This window comes from Phaethon aethereus, assembly GCF_964289735.1.
Source record: "Phaethon aethereus genome assembly, chromosome: 7".
In the NCBI taxonomy this organism is placed as follows: domain Eukaryota; kingdom Metazoa; phylum Chordata; class Aves; order Phaethontiformes; family Phaethontidae; genus Phaethon; species Phaethon aethereus.
This window is the reverse complement of record NC_138583.1, coordinates 13,822,531-13,850,295: the sequence shown is the minus strand read 5'-3', so window position 1 is coordinate 13,850,295 and position 27,765 is coordinate 13,822,531. Positions and strand designations below refer to the sequence as shown.

At 39.7% G+C, this 27,765-nt stretch overlaps 1 protein-coding gene across 1 annotated transcript in view; it reads left to right on the top strand.

Moving 5' to 3' along the window:
• Positions 1-27,765, top strand: part of RET (ret proto-oncogene) — a gene marked incomplete at its 3' end in the record, with an annotated part of 80,927 nt that overhangs the window by 30,358 nt on the left and 22,804 nt on the right. Inside the window, exons 2-9 of the mRNA XM_082002213.1 lie at positions 13,914-14,165; positions 15,750-16,043; positions 16,517-16,758; positions 18,445-18,646; positions 19,094-19,293; positions 23,681-23,939; positions 25,064-25,189; positions 26,079-26,189. Coding sequence (XP_081858339.1) covers positions 13,914-14,165; positions 15,750-16,043; positions 16,517-16,758; positions 18,445-18,646; positions 19,094-19,293; positions 23,681-23,939; positions 25,064-25,189; positions 26,079-26,189 — 1,686 coding nt within the window. The remainder of the gene's footprint in view (positions 1-13,913; positions 14,166-15,749; positions 16,044-16,516; positions 16,759-18,444; positions 18,647-19,093; positions 19,294-23,680; positions 23,940-25,063; positions 25,190-26,078; positions 26,190-27,765) is intronic.

Here is a 27,765-nt window from a genome sequence, read left to right as displayed (position 1 = left end):
AGTCAATGCACTTTTGTGCATTGCCAAAAGTCAATGCAAAGTCGTAGCCGTGACATAAAGTCCTTCTTGGTTGGTTGATGCCAATGTGTTTGTGGTGGTGGCTGCTTGCTTGTTGTTTTTGGGGCTTGTTTTTGGTGGTTTTTTTTTTTTCAAGGCACAGGTAAGTGTTCCTGAGCAGAGAGACTACACCTGCAATTTTGAATTTATGTTTCTGTGGTATTCCGTTGAAATCTGAACTTCTATTTTCATTATGCATTACAGTCTTTTAGCCGGTGACTATTACTGCCTCAATAAGGAAAGATGGGAAGCAGAGGAAATGAGTTTTTTTTGCTGACACTTAAATTTAAAACACGAGATTGTAATGAAATGGTGCGGCAAGCACCTTTGCAGGGGAGTTGAAAAAATCAAAATGCCTTGATAAAATGTGCATGGAGATACTGTGCTAGAACAAGACCTGGTTACTTCAGTGGCATCTCCAGTCACAACAGAGGTGTTTTCAGCTCGGAAACAGAGCAGAAAGCATCAGAGAGAAAGTATCAATTTCACCATCTGAGAAAAACGTAAATGTATAAACTTTTTGCTTCAATATTCTTTTTGGGTCAGATGGCCCAAGGGCTAGCCTCTGAACGATGACAGTACTTCCTTTGACTCTGGGACTGTTACTTACACTTTGTTGGTACATCAAAAACGTGTGATCAGAATGACTATTCTGGTAGTCTCACAGTTCAGAATAAATGTCAACATCAACGGCTATCTGTGTGCATCAGTGCAACCCAGGACTCAGTTCAGACCTCGGTGTGGTAGAAATTGCTAGTAATTAAAGAGAGTAAGTGATCAGAAGTACCCAACAGAAATGCTGCTGCTTTTTGATTATTGAAACCGTTATCAAAAGTGACTAAGAAGTACAAAGGAATTGTCTTCTCTTCTATTGGCAGTGAAGGAGATGAACATAGGGCAAAGATTTAACTTTACTTTAAATCTGTTTTTACTGCAAAAAAGGCATTGAAATAGCTATGAAATATGTTAAGCAAATCCCATCATTAATAATCAGAGTAGACTTGTTTTGTACCTGTGATTGTTTGGCATGGCCTCTAGCAAGGGCTGGGCTAGAACCCAGAAGTTCACTTAAAGGAAAATAAAGCTTTCGTAAACTCCTGTGAAGGGCCCTGCTATTCCAGGCTTTACTGCTGCTTTTAATACTGTTTCTTTTGGACTGCTCTAGTTCCTTCCTACAACTTATCGGGAATACAATGTTGTTCACGTATGTCTTAAAGCCAGTTGGGAAGAGCTGTCTAGAAAAGCTGTCAATGTCAGGCTATCATTCGCGGTATGCCGGCCGGTTCCCAGCCTTGTCAGTGCAATTTCTGCCCTTTTGCTGGTAACGCTTACGCTTTACGACAACGGCATAATGACTAGCGACTGTGCGGTAATGACTAAAAGTCCCCAAAGGAAAAGTTCTTCTGTTTAATAAAACAGTGATGTTCACAGCTGGGATAGGAGAGTTTCTTGTTGTCTTTTTTTTTTTTTTTTTAAATGATGGCATATTTTTTAAAACAGATTTTCATGAAACTATTTTAAAAGCAGTCTGTATTGTAAGAGCACTTAAGAAAATGTATTTTCTGCCAGAGTGTCTTAAAGAATTAGAGGTTCAAATGCGGATGTGTTGTAACAGTATTTTAGGTCTTCTCATATATTTTCATTTGAGGCATATATGTATATTTCTTAGAAGGAAATAATAGAAATTAAAAATGAAAAAAATAACAAAATGACAAGACCTTATCTCTGCACTTCATCTCATAGATCACCTGAAATATAATAATCTACATGCAAAACATAATAATCTGTACCAAAATGCTCTGTTAATTCATGACAAAACTGTAAATAAATAAATAAATGAATAAGCTCACAATTAGCCTGAGATTTCACTTCCTGGCTTGAAAAATTGAATTGCAGGCTCATAGCTCCCTTGAGTGTTTGGAGAGAGAATAGCAGCCCTTAATAACAGCGCTTTTTCCTGTGCAAGGTGGACATTCATGTCATTACCATTTTTCTGGCAAATTTTCAACCACCAGCAGCAAAAGTTTTCATCGATTGCCTCCTGCTGTAAGGCGGTGATGATACTGCCGTCCCTTGCTTTCATGAACTGCAGGAATTGGGGAAAATGAGGGAAGCCAGAGATATTAGATATGGATAAAACACAATTCAGGCTGAGCTATTCCCTACGTCACTACATAAGGTCTAGCAGACTAATTTTTACACATCTGTACTAAATATAGAAAATAGGTTTTCCAATGCAACAGTGGAGAATCCAAAGTAAAAATCGATCGAGATGCTGTAAAGTAATCCACTCTCTAGAAAACGCGAAGGTGTCGGGTGCACCTTTTCTCTGAAACCCAGACTCCTCTTACCGTGACTCGGGAAGAGGAGCCACTGTTGTTGAACAAGAAGAATCAGACATTGTGCGGTTGTCCCGACCCGATACTGTTTCCATTCCGTCAAGGGTTACCATTTTGTCAATTGTTGCAGTCCAGTGGTGGTGAGGGGGAGAAAAGCTATTTGTGAGAAATACCGTTACGTGTTTCGCTCGAGTGCGCTTGCTCTGTGCGGCTGGCTTAGGGTAGGAAATAGATGGAGGTGTTTGGGGTCATTAGCATCAGAATTGCACTGAGCTGTCAGAAAGTGATCCCTGATGTCTCACTCCCTCTATTTATAATTGACAGGAAGACGCGCGTTCATTTTGATGACACAGAATCGAGTGCAGCTGGAGGAAAGGAAATGGGAAACCTGAGCTAAAGTAGTAATGGAATGCAGGAGTTTGTGCATGTACAAACTTTGTGCGTGTACAAATCTTTGTCGTAAATCAACACTTAATTGTTTTGCATTAATTTTCATGACTTGGGATTGTGAAAATTTAGTACTTTATATTTAATAAGGAAGCAGCACAGTGATCTATATCCATATCATAAGGTAGAAAACGCATTGTGATACTGATGTCCTTTTGACTAAGATAATGAATTTAAGCTTATATGTCTTTACCTTTAAGGATCCTTTCATCTTATCAAGTATGCTGAACAATTTCCACAGATAGGAGTGTCTGGTGATTTATTTTTATTTTTTGTGAAACTTAAATATATTTAGTTGTGAGTACCTTGTTCTCCAAATCATTGATACAATGTTTACCTTGCATATCAGCTCAGCGCTGTTGGAGCAAATGTATGTGAAAGCTAATTGAAGTATAGAGTTTAGAACAAGAGTTTGTGCACTTGTACGTTGCCATATTATTAATTGAACAAGAGTTCAGAGCACTTGTGTGTCACTACATTATTAATTGAGGATTTTATGGTTTTGAGATTTACAGCTAGTGTGTCAGTTTTAGCACAGAACAGTGATGCCTGCGTCGCTGGTCTTCTCATGTATCACAATTTCTGCGTATACATAATACACAAACGTGTTCTAGAAGGCACATAGAGAGTGTGCAGAAGGGATGAACAGACAAACAGGTCTTTATAATAAAAATTAGAAATAAAACAGCAGACTTGAGTCCACCTTCTTGGCATCTCTTGTAATATAATGCAGAATTATTCCACTTGCCAGAAATATGAGCAACATGAATGAACCTCGAATGTATTGCGTTGTCAAGGTTCATTGAAACTAGTACTAAATTACTAAACTAATTTTTAGTAATTTTTAGTACTAAAGTACTAAACTAAAGAAAATGACTAAGAAGCAGTGGCAGATTCGGGTGACCCCATGGTTGCAGAGCCTGTCTACAGCAGAGCCGGGAGTTTTATAAAGATGGTATTGCAACACTTAGGCTCAGTTTTGCCTTTCTTCGTGATAAACTCATCCACTTTCTACAAACGTATATAATGCAGAAAAGAGAGGGCCATTTAAAATGCAAAATGACCCTTCGATTACTTTAATCTCTTTTTTTTGTATGTCTTCAGCAGTGCTAGATTAGCCCCTAGCCCTTTCCAGTTCTTGCTGGGGGGGAATATGTTGAGGGAATGCATGTTATGAACCATTATTATTCCAAATTACCTTTTAAAAAACCCAAAAATATATGTTTACAGTGGTATGGAAGTACTTAGAGCAAACTCAGCAGAGATGCTTCCTGGTTTCTGATGCTGAAACCTTTGTCTATCTCCAAAGATTGAACTACTGTTTTTTAAAATAAACTTCTTTTATTCTTAGTGTTCCGTTTGCTTTAGACAGATTCACACTGAATAAGATGTTACTTAGTTACAAAAATGTGATTTGCATTATGCATAGTATGCAAAATACTTATGCAAGTATGAAAACATCATTGTTTAAAATATTTCCAATTAACTTTCCATATTAAAAGTGGAAAAGGCTATGGAGTTTATGCATGGGGACACGATTTGAACCTATCATTAATCCTGTTTCTTTTATTGTTTGCGTAATTGTTAGACACTTGTATAGAAGCTACGTCAGGATCAGGTAATATATGAAAATGTCTTGTCATTATGGATTTGTGGATCGATACTTCTTTTACGTTTACAGCCAGGGTTGTTCTAGCTGAACTATTTAAAGAAAAGAAATTTCTGAAAATACAGCTCTGTGTGTGTATGCCTGTATATTTTCACAAATTCATAATCTGACTGATTTTTTTTTTTAGGATCTTGTTTTAATCTTAATATATATGTAACTATGTACATGCACACATGCTCTCTACCTTCATAAGTTTTAAGTGAAGATTTTTACCTGTCACCTACTGTAAGCATGCCGAAACAAAGCCTCAAGCGTTGCAGCTTTTAGCATGGGCTCTCTTTGTAAGATCATTTCGCTGATGCTTGTAAACTCAGGATTAGTTGTCAAAGCAAAATACAGAGAGGTCATTGGAAATACGGAAGTATGGAACACGATAAATCATGTCTGTACAGAGCTGAATTGGAGAGGTATAAAAATGAAACATTATGTCATCTTCATTTTTTTATGCTGCCTTGTAAACACCCTAAATTTGATCCAGATGTAAATAAATTCTGTTAAACATTTATTAATGTAATTTGTGCTGCAATACAATAGTCAGTCAGTTTCCTTGTCTGACGTTTCAGCTCTGTACTCATACAGAGCAAAATTATATCCAGTTATTCTCAAGCAATTAAGCTATACTTTAGAAATGAAGGAGTATGTTGTCACACAAATAAGGAGGAATGACAGAATCAGGATCTGAAGAATTTGCAGAAACGCCTGCAATCTCTTACAGAAGCCTTCTGTGCACATTAATTTCTATAAGGGATGGTTTAAGTTTTGCTAACGCTGCTATTTAGAACAATGAAGCACCAAACACTGGCCTTCTTGCTAAAGTAGAAAAACTCAGCAAAGCATAAGAAACCAAAAGAAAGGATGCTTCTAGCCTTTTTTGCACTTAAGGAAGTTCAAAAGTGAGTTTCTAAAACTTACCTAGAAGTACAGGCTCTGAAAGGGAAGTGTAAGCGCAGGTTTGACCTGGGTCTGAACTGGGCATCAGAGAACTAGTGGTAGAGCCGTAGTAGAAGTGTTGTCCCGTTCTCTGGTGGATACCATGCTGCACAGATTTGCCAGTCTTGAACTGAGACAAAAATGAAAATCTTGACAGTTCTCACAACTCCAGCTGAAATATTTTCTTTTTGACAAATTCAGGGTCTGTCTTTGATCTTGACTTTTTAAAAATTTATATTCACATTGCCTTCTACAGGAAGCAAATTTTCTTTTTGTCTGATCCATCTTTTGGCTTTACCAGGTCTATCTTATTAATGTGTTGTGGAATTCATTCTCATTTTCCTTACTTGCAGGTCAGTACAGGTGGTCAACTGAGGTTTTTTTAATCTAATGCTTGTATCTACTTAATTTCTATGTTTTCGGTTTAAAATTCACAGTTGTTTTCGATATGAGCATGGGAATCTGGTGAGAAAAATTCACAAGAGAGGCAATTACTTTAAAGCAGACCAGTTTAACAGGTCTGGAATATATTCTAGTTAAGTATTGTTTCTGTTTACTATCACTTTGTAAGGACCTGTTCCCTCTGGAAGTATCATATTCTGTAGAACACATGTATTTTACTGATGCTGCTGCTGCTGCAATTGAAATTCATTGTGTCATTCTCTAACAGTTGTGCTGCATTTAAATGTATACAACAGGTGAAACTTGGCAATTATCCAGCTCCATGAAGTTTTGAGCATACTTTCAGAAAATTCTCATATGAAGCTCTGCAGTGATCTTTTACCCCATCCGCTCTAACCTAGGGTCCAGACTAGCAGCTTTATAAAAAAGGAATTCATTTCATTTTCACTTTGGTACAGTTTCTTATGTTCTCTGGCTCATATCGCATCTGTTACAATTTCTGTAATGATCTGCTTAAAAATAACACGCCTAAAAATAAATAATGTCATGCTGCTGAGCGGTGTTAATGGCTTGCTAGTTAATTAAGTGTACGCTACTTCACAGAATCACTAGGTTGGAAAGGACCTTTAAGATCATCAAGTCCAACCATTAATCCAGCACCACCATGTCCCCTAAACCATGTCCTGAAGCGCCACATCCACACGTTTTTTGAACACTTCCAGAGATGGCGACTCCACCACCTCCCTGGGCAGCCTGTTCCAATGCTTGACCATCCTCTCAGTGAAGAAATTGTTCCTAATATCCAATCTAAACCTCCCCTGGCACAACTTGAGGCCATTTCCTCTTCTCCTATCACTAGTTACTTGGGAGAAGAGACCAACACCCTCGTCGCCACAACCCCCTTTCACGTAGTTGTAGAGAGTGATAAGGTCTCCCCTCAGCCTCCTCTTCTCCAGACTAAACAACCCCAGTTCCCTCAGCCGCTCCTCATAAGACTTGTGCTCCAGACCCCTCACCAGCTTCGTTGCCCTTCTCTGGACATGCTCCAGCACCCCCAGGTCCCTTTCCGCCGGGCTGCTCTCCAGCCACTCCTCCCCAAGCCTGTAGCGTTGCATGGGGTTGTTGTGGCCGAAGTGCAGGACCCTGCACTTGGCCTTATTAAACCTCATACAGTTGGCCTCTGCCCATCGATCCAGCCTGTCCAGATCCCTCCCTACTTCTTCTATTTGTCATCGTTCTAGCGACTCTCAAATGCACAGGGAATTATATCTAGGCACTAATACTGCAGCCTAAACTCAGTGAGCTGGTGGCAGAATTTGACTGGACTCCTCTGTATGAAATCAGGAGAAATTTGTAATTATTGTATTTGTGCAAGAAACAGTCTCCCCTGAGCGGTGGTTGTGCCGTGAGGACAGTCGGGGAGGCTGGCTCACCCTGGTGCCTGGCTGTGCCGGCACACGGAGCGGGGCACAGCCGACCTGGGGTCCCTCCGCCACCGGTGCTGTGTCCCAGGCTGGCACAGGCTGTCTCGTGCCGTGACCGCCTGGTCAGCCGAGACTTGGGAGAGAGGTGATGAGTGAGTGGCCTTGCGTGGCACCAGCTCTTCCCCAGCCTGCAGTTTCTGACACTGAAACTCTCACCCGGGCTTAGGAAAGGAAGCTTGTGCTCTGCCATGAACTGCAGGTGGGAGCTGAGCTCCAGGGCCGTTCCTTGTAGACAGGTCCCTTTTGGAAATATTCAAATAGCTTTTCAGGGTGCTTTGTTCAAGCCATGGTTACGTTTTGCCCTGGTGAGTGTTAGTTCTCTTGAGGGGTTATCTCTGGTGATGTGCAGCCAGGACTACTGGAAATAGTTCTTCTTCTGCGATTGTCTTTTCAATGAGTCCCAGTGCAATGACAGACAGTGCGGTGAGGAGTCCTTCGTTTACAGCCCTGCTGCTGAACTGAAGGAAAGGTTGGAGCCATTCCCTGCGTAATGTGGAGATTGTTCTCTCTGTTAAACTTGTTTCTGACTGAAGAGACATTCATCTAAATGCTGGTAAAACCACTGTTATTCTTATGGGGTGGATCAGCCTGTGTTAAATGGTGGATATTGTCTTGAGTACCTTGCAGGGTGTTCAGTCCACATAGTGTTGTTTCCAGATGTGCTGTTTCATGCTACCTTTCCATTATATGGCAGTGTTTTTTCTAGATCACTGACTTTTTGGTTTATGAGGACGAGTTTATTTCTTAATTCTGTAGGGGCTAGAAGGACATAAAGTGGGCGAGTCCTTTAATTAAAAACATAAAAGTACATTGCTGCTCTTGTTCTTTTGTGAATCAAACATTGGGTATATTAATACTAGTAATGGAACATAATGGCTGCTCATCAAAATTAAAGATAAAATATTTCAGGAACACTAAACTAACCTCGACAGATAATTGTTTGTTGAAATTTGATGCTGTGCAACAAATGGGGGATTGTTAACAGCAGACTCCCATGTTCTTCTGTTATATCATTAAATCCTGTATGTTACAAAGATAGGGCTATCGTTGCATTAAAAGCATACCCCTTTTCTTGGAGATGCATGTCAATTCTTGATTGAGGATTTTGATTGCATGAGGTCTGTTCTGTACTTAATAAACTCTTGTGTTGTCGTCCAAAATGCCGGGGAGCTCTGAATAACTTTTGTGAGATGTGGGTTATATAGGTGTATATTACTTGCTGAATGAAAAACAACCCTCGTCATATTTCCCTTTTGCTGATTTTTTTTGTTTTGTTTTGTTTTTAAACGTTTTCTTAAAAACACAACGCAGTGCTTGTGTTTTTAAATGCATGTTCACCCAGCAGATGCCACGAAATTTATGAAGGTTTTCATCTAGTGGAAAAAAACCTGTAACTGAAAAGATAAACTGGAGAAAAGAAGCTGGACAGTAGCAAACATTTACACTAGAGAGTAATTTTCTGGATGACCTGAGTAATGAAACCCAAAATAACTTTAAAGTGATATGTTAGATTTCAGTCATTTGAAGACTTTAAACCAGGACTGGGCCTTTAGTTCAAATACATGGTGTAATTTAAACCAAGCAGTGGTCACTTAAGCTCTGAATTTTCACTCTGAGCTGCGCAAGACACCTGCTCGCTTAGCTTGGTGCAAATGGCTACGTGGCGGGCCTTGAATTTGACCAGTGCCCTGCTTTCACTGTTCCTGCGGATTGTCCTCTCTCCTCACCATCTCCAACGTGCTTTGAGACTCTGCAAGCGATCTACGTGGGCCTGAGGTGGTTCCCCAGTTATCTAAACACATTCTTTTCCAGAGGAAATCTTGCGACTGGGATAATTTGCTTCAAAACATGTTTTCTGAAGTCTGCAATTTTACTTTGAAAGATGGCTGCAAACATTGTTTGGGAGACTGTCTTTCACAGTGAAGTCTTCCTCTTTACTCATAAAAAATTGCATGCCACTTCATTTTGTGATTAAAAAGTTAAATTATCTTTTTCCTCATAGTGGTTGATGGTAAGCGTATAATGTTGCTATAGTCAGTTTAATAGTTGTCATCGAGAGTAGTCGGCCGATGCTACTCAACTCTATAGTGGCAAGCATAAAAAGCACTAAAACCATATGAAGTTTTCTGTAACAAATTTTGTACAAAAAAATCAATTTGTATCAAAAAAGGCATTATTTACCTAATCATTCACTACTGAAAAAAGCCACGTGAAAAATTGCCTTATTTCAGAAGGCAATCGTGAAGGCTTCAAAGTATATATAATCTCATTTCCCTGCTCTCATTTTATCTGCTTTCTCTCCCTGAACTGGAAAACTGCTGTCATAACTGTATCTATTTCCTGTAGGAGCTATTAGTCAGTAGCATTACGTCTGCTTAAACGTGATCACTTTTCTCTTCTGTATGTTAGTGATATGCTATTATCACGTAATATTGCTCATCCATCAGAGGCTGCCATGTTTTCTGTGCTGATTGTAGAATAGAGGAGAGCTGAAGCATCCTCTAAAAAAAATAATTTCAGAGATTACAAAATACTGCAGTAACACTCTTTATGTATATTATGTTACTCATGTACGTTACAGGGCACAACCTTCTTGTGGTGTATTTCAAGGTTACAACGTGAAATGTTTCTCTGCTTTTAATTCCGAAGCAAAAGCACTTTAACCATCGGTTTTGAGTGTAACTATCTCAATTCCTCTTTATTTAAATGGCAGATTCAATAAAAACTCCATCTGGCTTCCATAGGAAGCTTGCACAAGTCCTTGGAACTTGATTATTTTATTTTTTTTCGGGACACAAGGAACTGTGGCCGGGATTAGAACCTCTTCCTCCTGCAGCATACTCGCCAGATGGCAAGTTTATTGAATCTGGTTTTAACTTACTAGGGCTTAAAGGAATGAATGCAGCTCAGAGAAGTGGGTGCTACATTTCTCCTTCAAAGGTCTCCTTCAAAATCAGCCTCCAAAGATTTATATGCGGAGTGTCGTTGTGACCTGGGCAGGCGGTTGCATACCTCTCATCTCTTTCAGTGCTTGGAATGGAGTTAGAGTGTGGCACAAACCACGTTACAAAATCCAGTAACTTCAATATCAGCAGCACTGGGTGAATCTTGTTGCATGGCTAAATATTTTTTTTTATTATTTATTTTATTTTTACCATCTAAGTTTCTACAGTGTTGTAAACTTTTCAGTTGAAATACGAAGTAAAACATGGAAGTATGTGAGATCCACTGGTGTCACTTAAAACTATCCTTAGGTGTTGTCCTTAATATAGACGTATGGTCTGTACCAAAAGCTAGCATTTTTGAAGGACAGAATTTATTTTTATCAGCTTTTAGATTTGAATCAGGGAGAAAAAGATCTTGCTTAAATTTCGTACAGTGGCTTTTCCTAATTTCTTGGAAGTGGTTTTATATTTGTGAAAAACATTTCTGGTTAATTAATGATGCAAATTCTAAATTTTTTTATTAAGGAATCCGCTCTTCTTTTCAAAATACAAAGCATTGTTTTGTATTTCTGTTATGTACAGAGAAATCCAATTTTTATATTACAGGATTTTTTCCCCCTTTTTTCTGAGAATGGAGAAGACTGCTCCTGTGAGCTCATGCCAAAGAGAGTCTGCAGAGTAAATGCTAACTTTTTCTTTCAAATACTGAGCCGTCAGGATGCGGACCTCTGCTGAGGTGTGGTTGCATGCAACGTTTCAGACAGTCAAGTGGCGATGTCTGGCATAATTATTCATGTGCTTTGTTGAACACAACTGTGTAAATAATACTAGCATGCAGTGTGGGCCCAGATTTGTAGAGCAGAGCATATAAAGATTAACACATGGAAATAAATAATTACAACTCAAAATACTCCATTTTTCCTTTTTCCAGTTTCACACTTTACGCATCCGTACTGTTTATATATACTCTATTTTCTATGTGCTCCTTTTACGGGAGGTAATTTAATGTCTCTGCTGTGGTGCCGGTTCTTGCACAACGTGATGTGTTTGTGATGCTGAGCACCCAGCATCACTCCCATTAGAACTGTTCACCCCCGTCTAGGAAATAAGGAAATATTTCTCTGTCCTCTAGCTAATGTTGTATAAGCCTCATTTGTATACATCAGTGGGTTAAAAGTCATTTTTTGGGCTTGAGCAGTGAATTCTCAGTCTTGAATTTTTCGTAAGGAAGTTTTCATAATTCTAGAATCAAGATTTTATAGAAAATACCTCAAGGAAATCTATTTCCTTGCACTGAGACTGGGCTTGCTCTTTGGAGATCACCTTATTCCTCTTGTTAACGAAGCAGTTTGTTAGGACTTCTAGTGGTGCATATTCACCAGCTTTTCCTGCACTTCAAAAAAGACAGACAAAGCAGCTGGAAAAATATTTGGAATTTATTACCAATGTTGAGCAATCCAGCAAACAAAAAAGGTGGTGGTAGCACCAGAATCAGAAGTAGTAGTTTTCTTCCAGACAGGGGACGTCAGGAGTTAATGCTTTTCTAAAACTCTCAGAAAGATTATTGTTGGCTTCCCTTTGAATTAATTACTTTGGAGCAAATTCACCTACCATATTACTTTACCACTTTATTCATATATTGCAAAATACATGTAGAAAAAATAACGAGCCTCTGTAAATCTCATGGATGTAATTGCAGCCAGGGATACTGATGATGTCATGAATCATTGCAAGGTACAGTGGTTTCTGTGGTATTTCCAAACGAAATTAGAGGTCTCTTGTTTACAGTTTGTTTGCGGTCCTCTCCATTCAGTAGAACAGTGTATGGATCCAATAATAATAAAAAAATATGCGCTATAGAGTGATGCTATTTTGAAGATGTTTTGGCATTACATCCTTAATTTTACTGCTGTATTACCGTCGTTTCCAGTTGTATCTGGCTTTATTTAAGCCAAGATAGTCTTGTATTAGTAACATATGAAACCGGTATTATTTTCATTTGTTCAGCAGATGTGTGAGCCTTTTACATTTGATAAGCCTTACTCCTTATCAAATCAGATGAAATGATGCAAAATTCTGCAATATGCAAGCATTCTTTTGTGTGGGAGCAAGTACTGCCTGTCTTGTGCAGGTGAAGTACAAGAGTGACAGTTCCAGTATTTCAGTGCGCATGAGTGCAGGGAGCATCACTTTGTGCCTTCCTTCCTTATCAAGCATTCCACTGTCATCGCGTTTGCAAGCGGTAAAACTGGAAGGGAAGCGTTGGGAAGGGGTAGAGAGGCCATTGCAAAGTGACCTGGTGAGATGAGATCGGCCGAAGAAACAGGCATCGAGGGGCAGCTGAGCTCTACAACGTGTAAATGTCTGCAGTGTCAGAGGGGGAAATGGCGGAGAAGAACAATGGGTCGGTCACAGCCGTTGCGTTGAAAATAAATGTACATCTCCCTCCCCACCTCGGGCAAGCCAGCTCTCAGCTTTCCCATCTGTTGTATTTAAAAGAATTATAAGACTTTCACATCAATTTTATTTAAACAGCACCCATTTTCTGTACCAGAAGTATCATGCTGGCCTGTTTAGAAAGGGAGGGAGCCACAAAAGGACTCCTGTGTAAAAGAAGTTTTATGTAATCCAAGGGAAAGTGTGCAAGCCATTAATACATTTCTGTGTTTTCTCTCAACAGCGAGTGTGTTTAGGCCTTTAAAGTGTGCGATTTCATCAAAGGTTTTTTCCTTCTTTGAATATCATTCGTGAGATAATGGAATTACAGCTGAGAGCTCCAGATAGGAACTTAAGTAAAGTTTGGCAAGTAGAGCTTCATTAAGTGTTCTGCTTAAAGTGGGCCATGTTTATAGCAAAGCAGTTTTGCTTTCAAAAAGCAGATGATTTTGTGACTTGAACATAAACTGTAAGCCAACTTTTTGGTGGCTATGTCCCTGGCTTGAGTGCAGTAAAACTATATTTATTTACACCAGATGAGAATTTGCCTTTTCCACATCTTTTTTCATGCTTTAATTCTTGGATTCTGAAGCCTTCGGTTCTTTGGAAATGCATCTGTCCCGCTTTGGGTTAGAGTTAATTTTCTTCCTAATAGCTGGTGTAGTGCTGCGTTTTGGATTTAGTATGAGAATAATGTTGATAACACGCTGATACTAAGTAGTTGTAGTGCTTAAACTCAGTCAAGGACCGTTCGGCTGCGCACGCTCTGCCAGCGGGGGGGTGCCCCAGGAGCCGGGACAGCTGGCCCAGGCTGGCCCAAGGGACACTCCCGACTGTGGGCCGTCGTGCCCAGTACATAAACTGGAGTTGGCTGGGGGGCGGGAATCGCTGCTCGGGGACGGGCTATCGATCTCAGGTGGTGAGCAGTTGTTGGGTTGTGCAGCACTTGCTTTTGTAGATTCCTTTGTCAGTATTACTTATTTTTTTCCTCTTCCTTTGCTGTCCTATTAAACCATTTTTATCTCAACCCACGAGTCTTTTTGATTCTCTCCCCCATCCCACCCTGTGGGGGGGAGTGAGCAAGCAGCTGCATGGTGCTTAGTTGCTGGCTGGTGCTAAACCATGACAGCATCTCTCAAGAAAATGCTAGTGCAAAAATCATTTAACTGGGAGCACGTCTCCTCTTGTGTGCCTTCCTTTGCAGCTGCCTTTGGTCTCTACTTCCCCAGGAAAGAGTACTCGGAGAATGTCTACATAGATCAGCCAGCAGGTACGCCGCTCCTGCGCATCCATGCCTTGAGGGATTCACACGGGGAAGTGGCCCACTTTCATCTGTGCCAGAACCTCATCATTTCTCGAGCGAGATCCCATGAAAATCACTGGTTTCAAATCAGAGAAAAAACAGGACTTCTCTACCTCAGCAAAAGCCTGGATAGAGAAGACTTTAACATGCTGTGTAAGTATGAGACGGCTAACATTTCTTCTTGAAGTATCTGCTGTTAAAGCAAAGTACATTAAGATCATGAGGTTTATCCATCAGCATATGACCATCAAATTTGGAAAAAACACATCTGCCCTTTTAAAATGAGGAACCAGACCCAATGAAGCCCACAGCAATTGCAGGGAACAATAAGCCAAGGCAAACACTGACCTGGGACCGATCCAGTTGCTCACACTGCGGACTCCAATGCAGTGGGAAAGTTGCATTACTTGAAATATTTTTTTTCTGCATTTCACAGCTGTATAAGTCACAGCTTTACATTGAGATTTGCAGTTTGTTCATCTGCTGATGCAAGTTAAACCAATTGCACTGTGCTAATGCTGGGCGCTTAGTGCCCAGACCAATGCAGTTAGATTAGTTCGAACGTTTATATAAACAGTCCCTGAACTCTGGTCACACGGATTGACAAAGTACATTTGCGTGTAACACGAAACAGCTCTTGGAAGAAATGGTTAAGTGTACCTCTTTTCCCTCTCTTGAGATTTGGCTTTGTTAGAGAAGCTTACTATGGAACTACAGAAATTAATTTTCTCAGTTTTCCCCCTTCTTTTATGCTCTAGCAGTAAATTGGTTTTGGTGATTTTGATCTATGAGGAAATTAGGTATCATTAGATGGTGGAGGAGGAAATGGGTGAGGAGTTAATGGCATACCACTGTGATCAGTTGCAGAAATTCTGCTGTTGGAGGGTCTGTACTAACTGTCTTGAGTTTGTAAGAGCCGTATATCAACGCTACCCTTTGGCTTGGGTGCCTTGATGTTTAAATGTTCAACTTCAGACGCTTACTGCTTTATTTTTTAAGTGCTAAATCCTCGATATCTCACCCATTTTTGCTGCATTTTGGTAGTCTGTGTTCATGAATATCAGATAGCTATTCTTCCTTTGTTCAGTTACGAATAGCTATCCAGAACTTGAGAGTTGGTTTGTTCATATGGATCAAAGTGACCTGGAACATCTTTTCAAGTGAATCAGATCTATTACAGAGATGCTATCATTCTGTCTGTAGTCAAACCAAGGCAATCAAAATAATTAAGGCTTGAGGGTGTATTAGCAGATGCCACAGGCTGATTTTAACTTCTATGTTACTTTTTGACCAACTCTTTATATTTTGAAACAATGAAGCGATTTGTCCTCTAAATATAAATAATTTGGCCTATATCTTCCACTGGTATAAACTCTCAGAATGCTGTAACTTAAAGGACAGTTAGTAGTTGTTGTGAGTCTGTCCTGAATATTTGTTGCTGTTTTGCTGCCAACCCACTCTGCTCTAGTCTCTCCAAAAAACCGTCCTGTTAAAAGCTGATTACTGATAGTAACCTGTTTTATGTCAGTGTCTTACAGACAGAACATTGATATAGTTCTGTGAGGTTCTACAAGGTAAGGCTGGTGGTAACACCTATAGTTTTTTGGCTTATTGGGGGTATTAATATTATATGTGGTTGTTTTGTGGAATAATGGACTAGAGCACAAAATGGGTAAAAGAAATGTTGGCTTGTCTTCTATAAAATATTTCTTCTGGTGTGTTTTTTTTTCTCTGAAGCTGTAGGAAACTGGATGCCCTTATCAAAGGTGATGCTCTATGTCTTCCTTTCATCCCACCCTTTCCAAGAGAAGGAATGCGACTCTGCTATGCGCACCACGGTTTTCCTCTCCTTGATCAATGCTACTGCACCAGCTTGCAGTTCCCTGACAGCAAGGCAGCTTTGCTTCACAGAAATGGATCTCTCCTTTCACATCAAGGAGAATAAACCACCTGGCACATTTCATCAGCTCCAGCTACCCTCAGTTCACCATCTGTGTCAGAATCTCAGCATTTCCTATAAACTGCTGGCAGGTAAAACTGGAACTGAATCACTTGCATACCAGCCATAAACAGCTGAGCTGTTAAGATCTCTATAAAGAGATCTTCTAAACTGATCCTATAAAGGAAATTCTCTTGCAAACGTGAACTAAGCCTGAGGGTTTTGTCTCTGAGATATACAGAGGGGGTGGGAGGGAGGACTATCTCCTTCCCTAAGGAAAAGATTGGCTTTAGAAGTTTGCACCTGCTAAGAGCAGATTGGGAATAGCCTGAGCTTTAAATTGTGCTTCTTCTAGACTGTAGGATCTTCCCATCAATTCCATGTTTTCTGTCTACCCTAACAGAGTCCCACAACTGTTTCACTTCTGAGTCTGCCTTTTATCGTGCAGTTGTGATGTCCAAATGCATTTACTTGATTACTTGAAAGAGTATTAAAGAAAAAAAAAAGTGTGAGCCCTATAATGGGAGGTGATTGTCCCTGTTTATACTGTGGCTGTGTTTTTCAGCTGAAGGTATGCCCTTTCGGTACAATGAGAACACCACTGGTGTGAGCGTGACGCAGCGCCTAGATCGAGAAGAGAGAGAGAGATATGAGCTCATTGCCAAATGTACTGTGAGAGAGGGCTTCAGGGAAATGCAGGTCGGGGTGCCCTTCCTGGTGAACGTGTTAGATGAAGATGACTCTCCTCCCTTCCTTCCCAATGGCACTGATACTGCAGATGCTGTCGTGGAGTTCAACAGGAAGGAGGTAATGTTCTCCTTTATCTACTCCCTGAAGTAGGAGCACAGCGGTGGGAGGCACAATGACTGGGAAACACCATGCTCTGGGTAATGGGTCTCAGCATCAAGCACCTGACCACACGGTGCTCTTTAGAGCTGTGACTGTAAAATGCTGAGTGTGTAGAATTCAGACCCCAAATTACAAGAGTTTGGGTCAGGAATTAAACAGTGTAAGGAAACGTGAGTGTTTCCTGAGGTCAGGATGGACCATTGCTGAGACTGTGGTCAGGATCACTGTAACTCCCCGTACTGAGCTCTACTCTGTATTTGTTACAGGGTTGCTTCCCGCAGGTGACTAAAATGGAGTGGTTGTAGAGCAAGTGTATGTGTGTATCCTTCTCATATATGCAAATCTATAGAAGATATCAGAACTACACTCAGAACATTTATTAGGATGCTGTACAGAAAGTTAGGAGAAGCGGTTGTCTTCTGCAGACAAATATTGCACCTGCAAAGGAGTTGAAGTTTCTAGTATCAGGCTGTTAGAGGAGAGCTCCAGGATCTTGTTTTAATGCTGCCCTCACGCTTTTCCCTTGCCATGCCAAGGTGATCTTTCAAGAGGTCTGAACCCCTGGGTGTTTTTATGTGTGCCCCCTGCACACGTACAGCCCTTGCTTCAGTAGAGAGGTATACAGGTGGGCTCTTTGGTTCTTCCCACCGGAGCAACAACTCTTTATAAATCAATGGTATTGAGAAGACAGTTCTGGAGCCTAAATGATGCAGTTTTCGTGAGATGACTTCTGTTTCATAACAACAACATCTTTTTTTTTGTGGTCAAATTTCCTTCGAAGTATATTTTGCTCATATTTGTGTCTGGAAGGGAAAAGAATGATTTTAGAAGTTTGCTGCCACCTCCTGACTAGAACATGTGTGGACAAGACACCTATGAACACATCACATTTGCCTGGGCATAAATTCCTTTTTACTTCTGAAAATTTTGAGATTTGGGAGTTTTCATTTAGCTCTGAATAATAGAAGGTGAAAGTCTTACAGAACTGTTTTATGAAGTAGAATATTCTCTTTGAAATTACATGCTTGCAAAGTGTTCAGAACGTAGTGAATTCCACTGGCATTTTTCAGTGGAAAAAAAAGCATTCTATTGGGAAACTTTCAATCTTTTGTAGTAACTAAACGAATTTGAAACAACATAATTGCTAATAAATTCTTAGTCTTCAGTGTCCAGACAGGGAACAGCAATCTAGTAGACTAAGCAGAAGACAGACAACCCAGGCCACTTCTGTCATTTGGGTAATGAGTTTGACCTGTCTGAATGTATTCCAGGTCTTTTAAGTGCATATGTTACTCACCTGCTTTTTTTAGCAGTATTGTAGAATAACATTGATTTTAAAAAATGAAAAAATCAAGAGCTGTGCATGTGCCCTCATTTCCTACCCTGAAAGTTTAGTGCTGTATTTAGACATAGACTTGAATGATTATATGACAAGTTCTTTTTCACTTCATCTTTTGTGCTTCTAACTCAGATCCAAATAGGTGTGAAATAGTGGTAACCTGAAGTTTAAAATGAATTTGAATGAAAGTGAGCTTGAGTAAAACTTGTAAGGTTTTATTTGACCAATATTTCAATCTCCCAAACAAATATCAGAGGAAGAAAGCTTCAGCTCATTCAGCAATGTCATTTATTATTTCCTTCTAGGGAACTGTCCTTGCAACGCTAACTGTATATGATGCAGACACCACACCTATTTATCCACTTGAAAGCAGCAGAAAGAAATACACAGGAACCATCATTACTGATGATCCCTGGATAAGTGAAACATTTCGCGTAGAGCACATCTTCGATGAAATCCACTTCAGCCCAAATGGCAGCCAAGTGAGGGGAACTCAACATGAGTACAGTAAGGTCTCTTTCTTCAAATAAAGAAGTTGCTTATTAATAAATACCAATTAGCTCTTGAACTTTTCCAAGCATTTTGTAAGTATTGAGACAAAGAAAGCTGAGAAGTTGCAAGTTAAGCAAACGCTGAGTTTTAAACATGTGCTGAAAAAATGGAGTTTGTGCATCTCTGGGATAGGGAGAATACAGGATGATGTTGTGTATACTGAGAAGCAAGAGGTTCTGATTGTAGGCTTCTCAGCGTGGTAGGTGGAAAGGAAGAGGACCTCTCCAAACATCTTGAATAGCACAGAGCATAACTCCATAGGAGCATATTTTCATATTTAACTCACCTTCTGTTTCCTGTTACATGTAATTTTGATATGTACAATTTTGTTGGGATCGAAGTATCAAAATACACATTTGCAGATAACGTGGGTCGGTAATGGGCTAATCTTTTCCTTTGCAGAACTGGTACTGAATAAAAGTATTTCAGTCACAGAGCATCGTTCCTTCCAGTTGGACGTTTTGGTGAATGACACAGAATTTCATGGTCCAGAAAGATCAGTGACGCTTCATTTCAATGTCTCCATCCTCCCTGTCAGCATTCAGTTTCCAAACATGACTTACCAGTTCACAGTGAACAGAAATGCTGAACGCTTTGCACAAGTAAGAACTGTGTTAATTTATACTTTCACTCTGTTAGAGACAGAGCTTAATAAATAAATCACTGGGCGAGATGCATTAAAGCATTAGTTTTACCAGTTTTAAGTAGAATCAATGAAAAATGTGGTATCAGTATGGTTGTTGCTGGATGCAGTGGGTAGCAGGTAGCCTGAACACTAGCTCTCCTTGCATAACAACAGCGGCGAGGGGGGGCACACATTGAAAGTATTAATAGTGAGAAATAACGTGTGTTATAGACAGGAGGACTTGCAACCATGAGTGGCTAAAGCATAAATAACTGGGAAAAAAATCAAGGGCAAAAAAAGAAATTTGTTCCAGCTGTTGGAGTCCCAGCTCTACCTACTTCAGTATGTTAATGGCTTTTCTCTAGATAATGGCTAGTTGGTAATTAATGTGTTTCCTAATTTAACCCTTATTTTAGCTTAATCACCACCATTGCCATTAATAATGACTTCCAGAAACACTTTCTAACACGTTGACATTAATCAGGTAAAAATTACAATGTAATTCCTATGGAACATGTACATTAAAAAGGAACTAGTTCAATATAATTGATGTTATGAAAGTGAATATTAAAAACATCAGTGGTGAGCCATTTTGGGAGAGCTGCTGGGAAGTATACCTCGTAACTAAGTAAAGCTATAAAACTGCTGCTGTATTTGCAGCAGAGAAGAGGACTGAGACTAAAATATGATCATCCCTCTTGCAGAGAAAACAGATTCCTTAGATGACTTCTAAGGAAGAATTCAGTGTCATTAATCATTAAGCCTCTGGCTAATTGTAAAAAGAAAGAAAAATATATAAGATATATTGTGTGTTCTTATATTTAGTCTAATGACATGCACTGTGGCTTGATAGCTCATCAGAGTATGGAGCAGGCCTTACATGAGCAATAAAAACGCTGCAGCTTCGTCAGGGGACTTCTTATCCAGAGTCTGCACTGAATATCCTAAATAAGAGAAAGATACCAAGTGTGCTCACGTAGCGGGCTCCCCACGAAAAGCTACTTTTTAATGACATTTTGCGATGACTTGTGGCTGCAACTTTTAAATTTGCAGTCTATTGGACACTTCAGAACATATTCTGTGCTTTTTGTGCAGATCACAGTATTTTTTATGTTAGGTTTGGGTTTTTTTGTAGCGCCAGATTGTGAAAGCTTTATTCTCAGCAGTGTAAAAAAAACCCTCTTGCCTAGAGATAGCGTGAAACCAGTGGGTTTCCCCCTAAAAGAAATAATAGCATAGGTGTCTAAGATACTCATAGTCTAGTTCTTGGCATCTAGAAATGGGCCCCAAATGTATGTATGTCACAATGTGACTGTAACTGTAAAAAGTATGGAAACTCATCATGTTAGGTATGTATGAATATAGATTAATTGATTTTTGTGTGTGTATATATATGTATATAGATTTTATATATAGGCGTATGCATACAATAATATTATGACTGAATGAATTCCAAATTAAATTTGGTTAAGCCATGTTTATCTGTGCAAGTTTATCTGTGCATATCCTAGATTGCTTGAACACATTTGTTTGAAGTTTGGGATTATATATTTTTCTAGTTCCAGAATGCAAAACAAAACAAAAAAAAACCCCCAACGAACGAAACAACCCAATTAACTTTTAAAGCTGCTGGTTTTGCGTGTTGTCAGCACAGTCAGACACCTGAAAGGGAATTTTAGGGTTTCTGGAAACAACGGCGCTTCCCGCTAACCGTGCAGTTTCACTGGGTGGCAGTAGTAGCAGGGAAAACTGTTTCTGGCAAGAAGAATTCCCAGTCTGTGGGAAGAGATCTTCCTTTGTGCTGCCTAAACACAAATTCACCAAGAGATTTTGTTCTGATTCTCGGCCAACAAAGTGCAAAACTCATCCTGGCTCTGGAGATAGCGTTCTTGATCAGTTAGTGTCATCCACTTACTTCCGAGTCTGGGTTTGAATTCACAGCGTGCTCTCTGCTTGGAGCTCAAGTCGATGTAAGCAGCTTAGTCCCCAGCACTTCACACTGTTAAAGTCACTTGCATAATTAGCCGTGATGTGCCAGAGCAGGGAGGAAAAGTACTGGGCCAAATCAATATGAAGGCTGAACTGTCTCTTGCCCTAAGGAAAACGCAAGAGCGTGAAGAAATGATTAACTGCTGGGCTGATGCCATTTGTCTGTTTGAGCAGCTAAATGAATTGAATAACAAAAGCATGGCCTGACGGTACAGGCTTGCCCAGTGGCATTTAACTTATCAAAGGACTTAAAGCTCTATTGACATTTACTGAGTCAAATGATGAATAACATGGGCCGAGATTTTTAGAGAGCTTATATGTCCAAATGTCCCTGGAATTCAGTGAAGAGGAACATTATCATTATCCAGACTTTATTAAACTCTGGAGCACAAAAGATGGATTTTTCCGTTCCCATTTCTGATAATGGTATTTCTGTGTTAACTGTTGAGAGTTTTGAAAAATGCACCTTTGTAGGTTCCTCCCCGTATGTTGATGTTAATCCTGATTACCAGGCTATTTTTCACCCTCCTCATGAGAAAGAGGAACTGCCTCCTTCTGTCTCCTTCCCCTGGGGCTGTGCTCTGCGGCGTCTGAGAACTGTGCTTCCTCCAGAACCTGTGGTGCAGGACAAAGTTACAAGTTTGGGCTTTCCCTAGTGGAATCACACAAAAAGAGAAAGCCTGTCTGTCTTGTAGAAATTTCTTGAGGGGGCCATTTTTAGCTTCTCCTCAGATTATACAGAGAAAGCAAAACTGGCCCACGGGCTACTGTAAGCATAATCTGCTCGTCAGGGACCCTGAATTTATGGGGTCTTCTCCATCCCCTTTGCAGGAAATTTCTGTTGATCAAAAACATGCCTGGAAAAAGCCGTTATGACAGAGTAGGCAGAAAGGACAGTTTAATCTAGTCTATATAAAGGTTAATGCCATGGAACGTCATTATGTTCTACTGCATCAAACAACATCTAAGCAGTTGCAAAACACTGCCCGTTGCAATGCAGCACCAAAGCTAAGATGACGTCGTTCTGGAAGGGACCTGTCTAGACCTTGTGTCTAGACAGGGTTTATGAACAGGGAAAGTCTTGTCTTTAGTACTTTTTCTTTCTGCCAGTCACAGCATGTGGAGAGGAGATGGCATGGAAGAAATGGCCTAGCTTCTGATTGCTTTAATGGTCTTTGTATGTTATCCTGCCACCAAAAAACGCACCAAAAAAACCCAGCAAATGGTGCCAAGTGACCCGTCAGTGATGTGAATGGGAATAAGTTAGATGAAGTGGGACTATCCTATGACAAAGTAAGCTTCTAGGACAGCAAAAGCTTCCTCTCTGATTTTAAATAGTTCAGGTTCATGGGAAGAGGTCTTAGTACAAAGAAAAAAAAAAATTTTTTTAACATTCTTTAATAAGAATGCTAAACCCAAGGTGTACAGATATATGTACCTTTAGCAGCAGTGGTGTTACTTGAAAACACATCTCTACTGCAGCATTTGAAAAGAATTCATCACCAAGTTCCCTTAAATAACACCCCACCCTTCACATTGTGGTTTTCCCTGCAAGGAAAGCCAATACCTCAGGACCTGATCCGAATCCCACTCTTGTAAATGGAAAAACCAAAGGGAGCTTTGGATCAGTTCCTATAGGAGCTGGACATGAGACAGGGCTTTACATTCCTGTGCTTCTTAAATAAATTGTTTCAGACTGAAGAGTGCTCTAGCATAGATATTCTGGCACGCACAAGTTCAAATGTGGGAAACCAATATATTTTCATTTTTAGATAAAAATGTTTTAAAAATTGCAAACGGGAAACAATGAGGTTCTTATTCCTTTTAAGGTTTTCAGAGAACTCTGCTGGCCAGAAACTTTATGACTGCAACATTATGAAAATTATGCATTAGCAATTTCTATTTCTAACATACTTGAAAAGAGCCTCAGCTTTGTTCACACTGAGCTGTTTGCTTTCTCAAGCAAAACCAAAGTTTTTCTCACTGAACAGCCTGGGACAGAGCAGGGGCTGAACTCAGACTTTCCCAAATCACAGGGTCTTGCTCTCACTGAACACTGCTGACTATCAGCAGTGGGCACCAAGTGTCACTGAGTCTCAGTCTGAAAGGTCAAGGCTTTTTGCATGTCCACTGTTAGGCTGAAGACGATGGTAACGCTTTACCTCTCATTTTTACTGAGAATCAGTGACATTTGAGGCATTCATGTACTGCACTGGTAGTAAAATATCAAATCTGTAAACCCAAGATAAATGCTGAACTCTGCACGGTGCAATATGCTCCTTTTTCTTTCAGATATTTTTGGGAAGCACAGAGTATTTTTAATGTATAGTTTTGTTTCTGTTATCTGTGATCTATTTGTTGGTGTTTGAATCTAGATAGGAAAAACCTGCATCGAAAACTGTATGAAATTCCGTGGTGTGAACATCACCTACAAGTTACTGTCCCCCAACGTAAGCTGCTATCCTGTCAGCATACTTCAAGGCCGAGAAGACAAATATGGAAGCCTTTATGTGAATGATTCCTCTGTGCTACGCAGACCTGAATGCAAGGAAATACAATACACTATTCAAGCTACAGACAAGCAGAGCAGGAAACATACCAAAACCCTCCTCACTATTGTATTGGAAGGAACTCGTAAGTACCCGAGTCAGTTAGAACTATTTACAATTTACAAGTGTTACGGGTGTTAGATGATGCATTAGTAGGGTGATCTATAAACTGACGGCATTAACAATGAAAATGAGCCTGAACTACAAGATACGGATCGCAAAGTTTGTGTTTTGAGTTTTGATTCAGTCCTGCCTGTAGCAGGTATTTGCTTGAACTAATGCACAGGAAGGTGGTGTATTATACGCAATTCCTAATGATTGTGATATTTGATTTAGAAGAATCTTTTGTGTGTCTTTATGACCTTTATTTTGTATTTCACATATTCCCATGGAAGGAAAAAATATATATGTGTGTGCATATATATATAGAAAACCACAAATCTCTGGCCTAAGTATATTCATTCAATCATCTTTCTCCCTACTTCTCTCTCCAATTTTTACTTTTTATAAAAATAATTTTCCTTAACGTGCATGTAGCAACTGCATTGACTCCATTTTACTGAAGAAATATTCAACAACATCCACAGCAGAGGGAGATTACACTGGAAACGTAATCATTTCTCTCCAAACCATATTGCCCTTTGTGCATAACCTTACAATTCTACCTGACAGTTGCCTCTGTTCCCTTGTACTATATCACAACTCCTATGCTAAGAGCAAATGAGTTGAGGAAGAAGAAACAAAAGCTTGCAGTGGACTTTTCTTTTTGCAAGGGCCTTGTGCTGTCTGAAATCGCACATTTCCAGCTCTTGCTCTGTGGCCTGTTATTGCATTAGCCCAAGTACTAAGTGTTTTCCCTTAATTACAAGGTTTTGTATGAAGTACTTACAGTCCCTATTTTTCTGTTCTATCAGTATGTTTGCACATTTCTACGGCTCTAGGCATTGATAGTGGGCTATTAAGCAAAGATAACTATGCCATCATGTTTATCTTACAGTTCACAGAAAAGAAACATCTGGACTTTTCTTTAATTGTTATTTAAGTGTACTGATAGTTGCATCAGTCAGTGTTGCATCCTTCTTCCCTTTCTTCATCTTTCTTTCCTTCCTATCCACCCCTAAGAACGGAGTTTTCCTTCTGATTTGAGCTGACTTGCTTGTGTATTTATCTGCTTTGTCCTGAACTGACACCAAACACTTTTCCCAACAGTTTTAAAAAAAGAGGAGGACTGCCCTGACTCTTGTGCTGTGAGTAAGCACCATGCTGAATGTGAAGAGTGTGGTGGCCTGGGAGTGCTAACAGGAAGATGCCAGTGGAGACAGGGGAGTGGAAAAGGTATGTTTCTGTCGAGTGAAATCAAGCTTCTGTTTAGTCATAATTGTGCATTTGATTTCCATAGATAGAATCTGATTTATTCTGACTGGACAGCATCGTATTATAAACTACACAGCAGCTGTGGCTAAAAAAATTGATCATAATACCCAAATAAAACATCCACTAGGAAGGAAAATGCTGTTAAGTTGGAATGGTCGTTCTTGATCTTGTCTCTGGTAATGCTGAACACAACACATAACATGCAAGGTACTGAATTGGTTTTGCACCACTGTCACTGGAACAGGTGATTTCTGGCTTGCAAGATAACCTCTGTGGTCACAAATTGAGTTTGGAACACAGCAATGAGCCTCTGAGCAGGCATGCCCTAGCAGACAGTGAGCATGGCAGCAGTGTCTGTTGTCTCTGTTTTCTGTGGTCTGCAGCAGACACGTGACGGGTGACTCTTGACTCTTCCAGAACAATGCTTCTGTGTTGATGCTTTATCCCTTCAAACTACATGACTATCACAAATTCTCTTCGACTACTTGTAACTTCATATTCAAATACATGTGAAATAGTGTAGAGACATCCTTAGTTGCGAAAGCCGCTCTTCAGACTCAAAATGGTTAACTAGCTCTTTTTCAAGTAGTACTCACTGTAACTGCGACACACCCAAAGGACTGTCAAAGGCACAAAGCAGAAAACATAGTGAAAAATATATTCCTTCCAGTTGCTTTTAGCTGTTGTCCTGTCTGTTAGTTCAGCAGATGGTATTTATAGATATTCATAAGTGTTTCCTTTAAAAAGAAAAGTGACTTGTTCTTTGGTGTGTGAACATACACTAAGATGCTATCAGCTTTCCTTCAAAGTCTCATGGTATTTGTGCAGCCGTCTGTTTCTGTGTTCACAGGGATCACCACAAACTATTCCACGTGCACCCCGAGTATCAAGACTTGTCCGGATGGCACCTGTGACGTGATTGAGAGCAAAGATCCAGCTGTGTGTCCCCAAGACTGCACAAGTATGGAAATGCTTTAGGATGGGCTTTTCTGTGTCACTGCTGATTGCTGTTCAAGTTCCATTTTCTTGATCCCAGATACCTTTACAAGTTCAACATATTTACCATCTCTGCGTGGTCATACCTGCATTTGAATCATCCAAGAGAGCTAAGGTTATGGGGACTAAATTTGTTCTTTTCTTAAGCCAGTCAGCCAACACCTATTGGCTGACAGTGATGGAAAGAGAAGGTTTTTCTCAGGAATTCTCATTCTGCTCCCCCTCTTAATTCACAGGTAGTGTTTTTCAGTGGAGGTATTTGCTGAAAAAAGTATAGGTTTTAGGCAAGTTAATGCCCAATTTCCAAACTTTAGCACAATATGATAGAAACCATGCCTATTTGAACTCCAGCTTAAATAAGAAAGTAGAAACAACTTTCAATTTAAAATAAATGTGCTTACAAAGGATCATCTGGGGAGATGCACCTGGCCTTATTTGGCAGGTGACCATTAAAATGATCCAGTACCTTATATATTTGAAGATAAAAGGAGAGATTCGTATGAACAACATTTATGAAGGAAGAATTGAAATGCATTTGTGTTTTTTCTTGAATGCATCTTTCTACATTCCACTCGTATACCCGCTCATACCTGCAAGTTCACAAATCACCCTTGAAGATATAAATATTAGAAAAACAGTGTATTGCACTTAAGCAATTTCAGTCTTCTATGAGATGATAATTTTTAAGTGGATCTTTTTATCTATTAGTATATAATTCAAGAATAAAGACATAGATGTTTCTTGAATAATTCTTCTGGCTCTGACATTGTCTACTCCAAGTTTACATTTTAAAATGGAGTCTTAGAGGAACTAGCATTTTCTCACAGGCTAGGACTTATGTTCTTCTATAAAATGAATGAATAAAGAGGCATCTTTGTATTTCTTACATGCAAGAATGTGATTGTGTACTGTAAATTGCTTCTATCGCAAAGATAATTTTTTCATTAGAGTGCATAAAAACAATCCTTAAAGTGGCAGGAATGCTTGAAATGAACGCAAATGACTGTCTAATCATCTGAAGAGAATTCCTTATTGGTAATAACCGGAATCAGTTGTCATTCTAAAGGTGGAAATATTTGTGCCAGAGGCTGTTAATGCTGAAGTATGTAATGTGCAACATATGCAACATCAGATGTTTTGCTCAACAGAAGCCTGAAAGAATTACTGTCGTATTAGATAGTAGAAACAGGAAAGTAAGACAAGCTTTCAAGATGTTATGTATGCTTTTTTAATGCCTGAGATGGATAATTTTGTATATGATTTGATGCAATGCAGGACGTGGGCTGGTGCCCAAAAGCAGTGTATTTACAGACAAAGAAATGAGTGTGTTTTGGGAGTTCAGAGGTGCAGGAGTACCATGATACCAGCTTTTACTGGCCGGGGATGTTTCTTTGGGAATGGCAGGCAATAAATAGAAAGCCCCAGATGCGTTAAGATCAAGGATATCCTTTAAGTACAGACAGTTGCTAAAATACTTACTTTTGTAATTCATCTATCGTTAGGATGGCTATGTACTTGAGTCCCAAAATCGCTTTCTCACA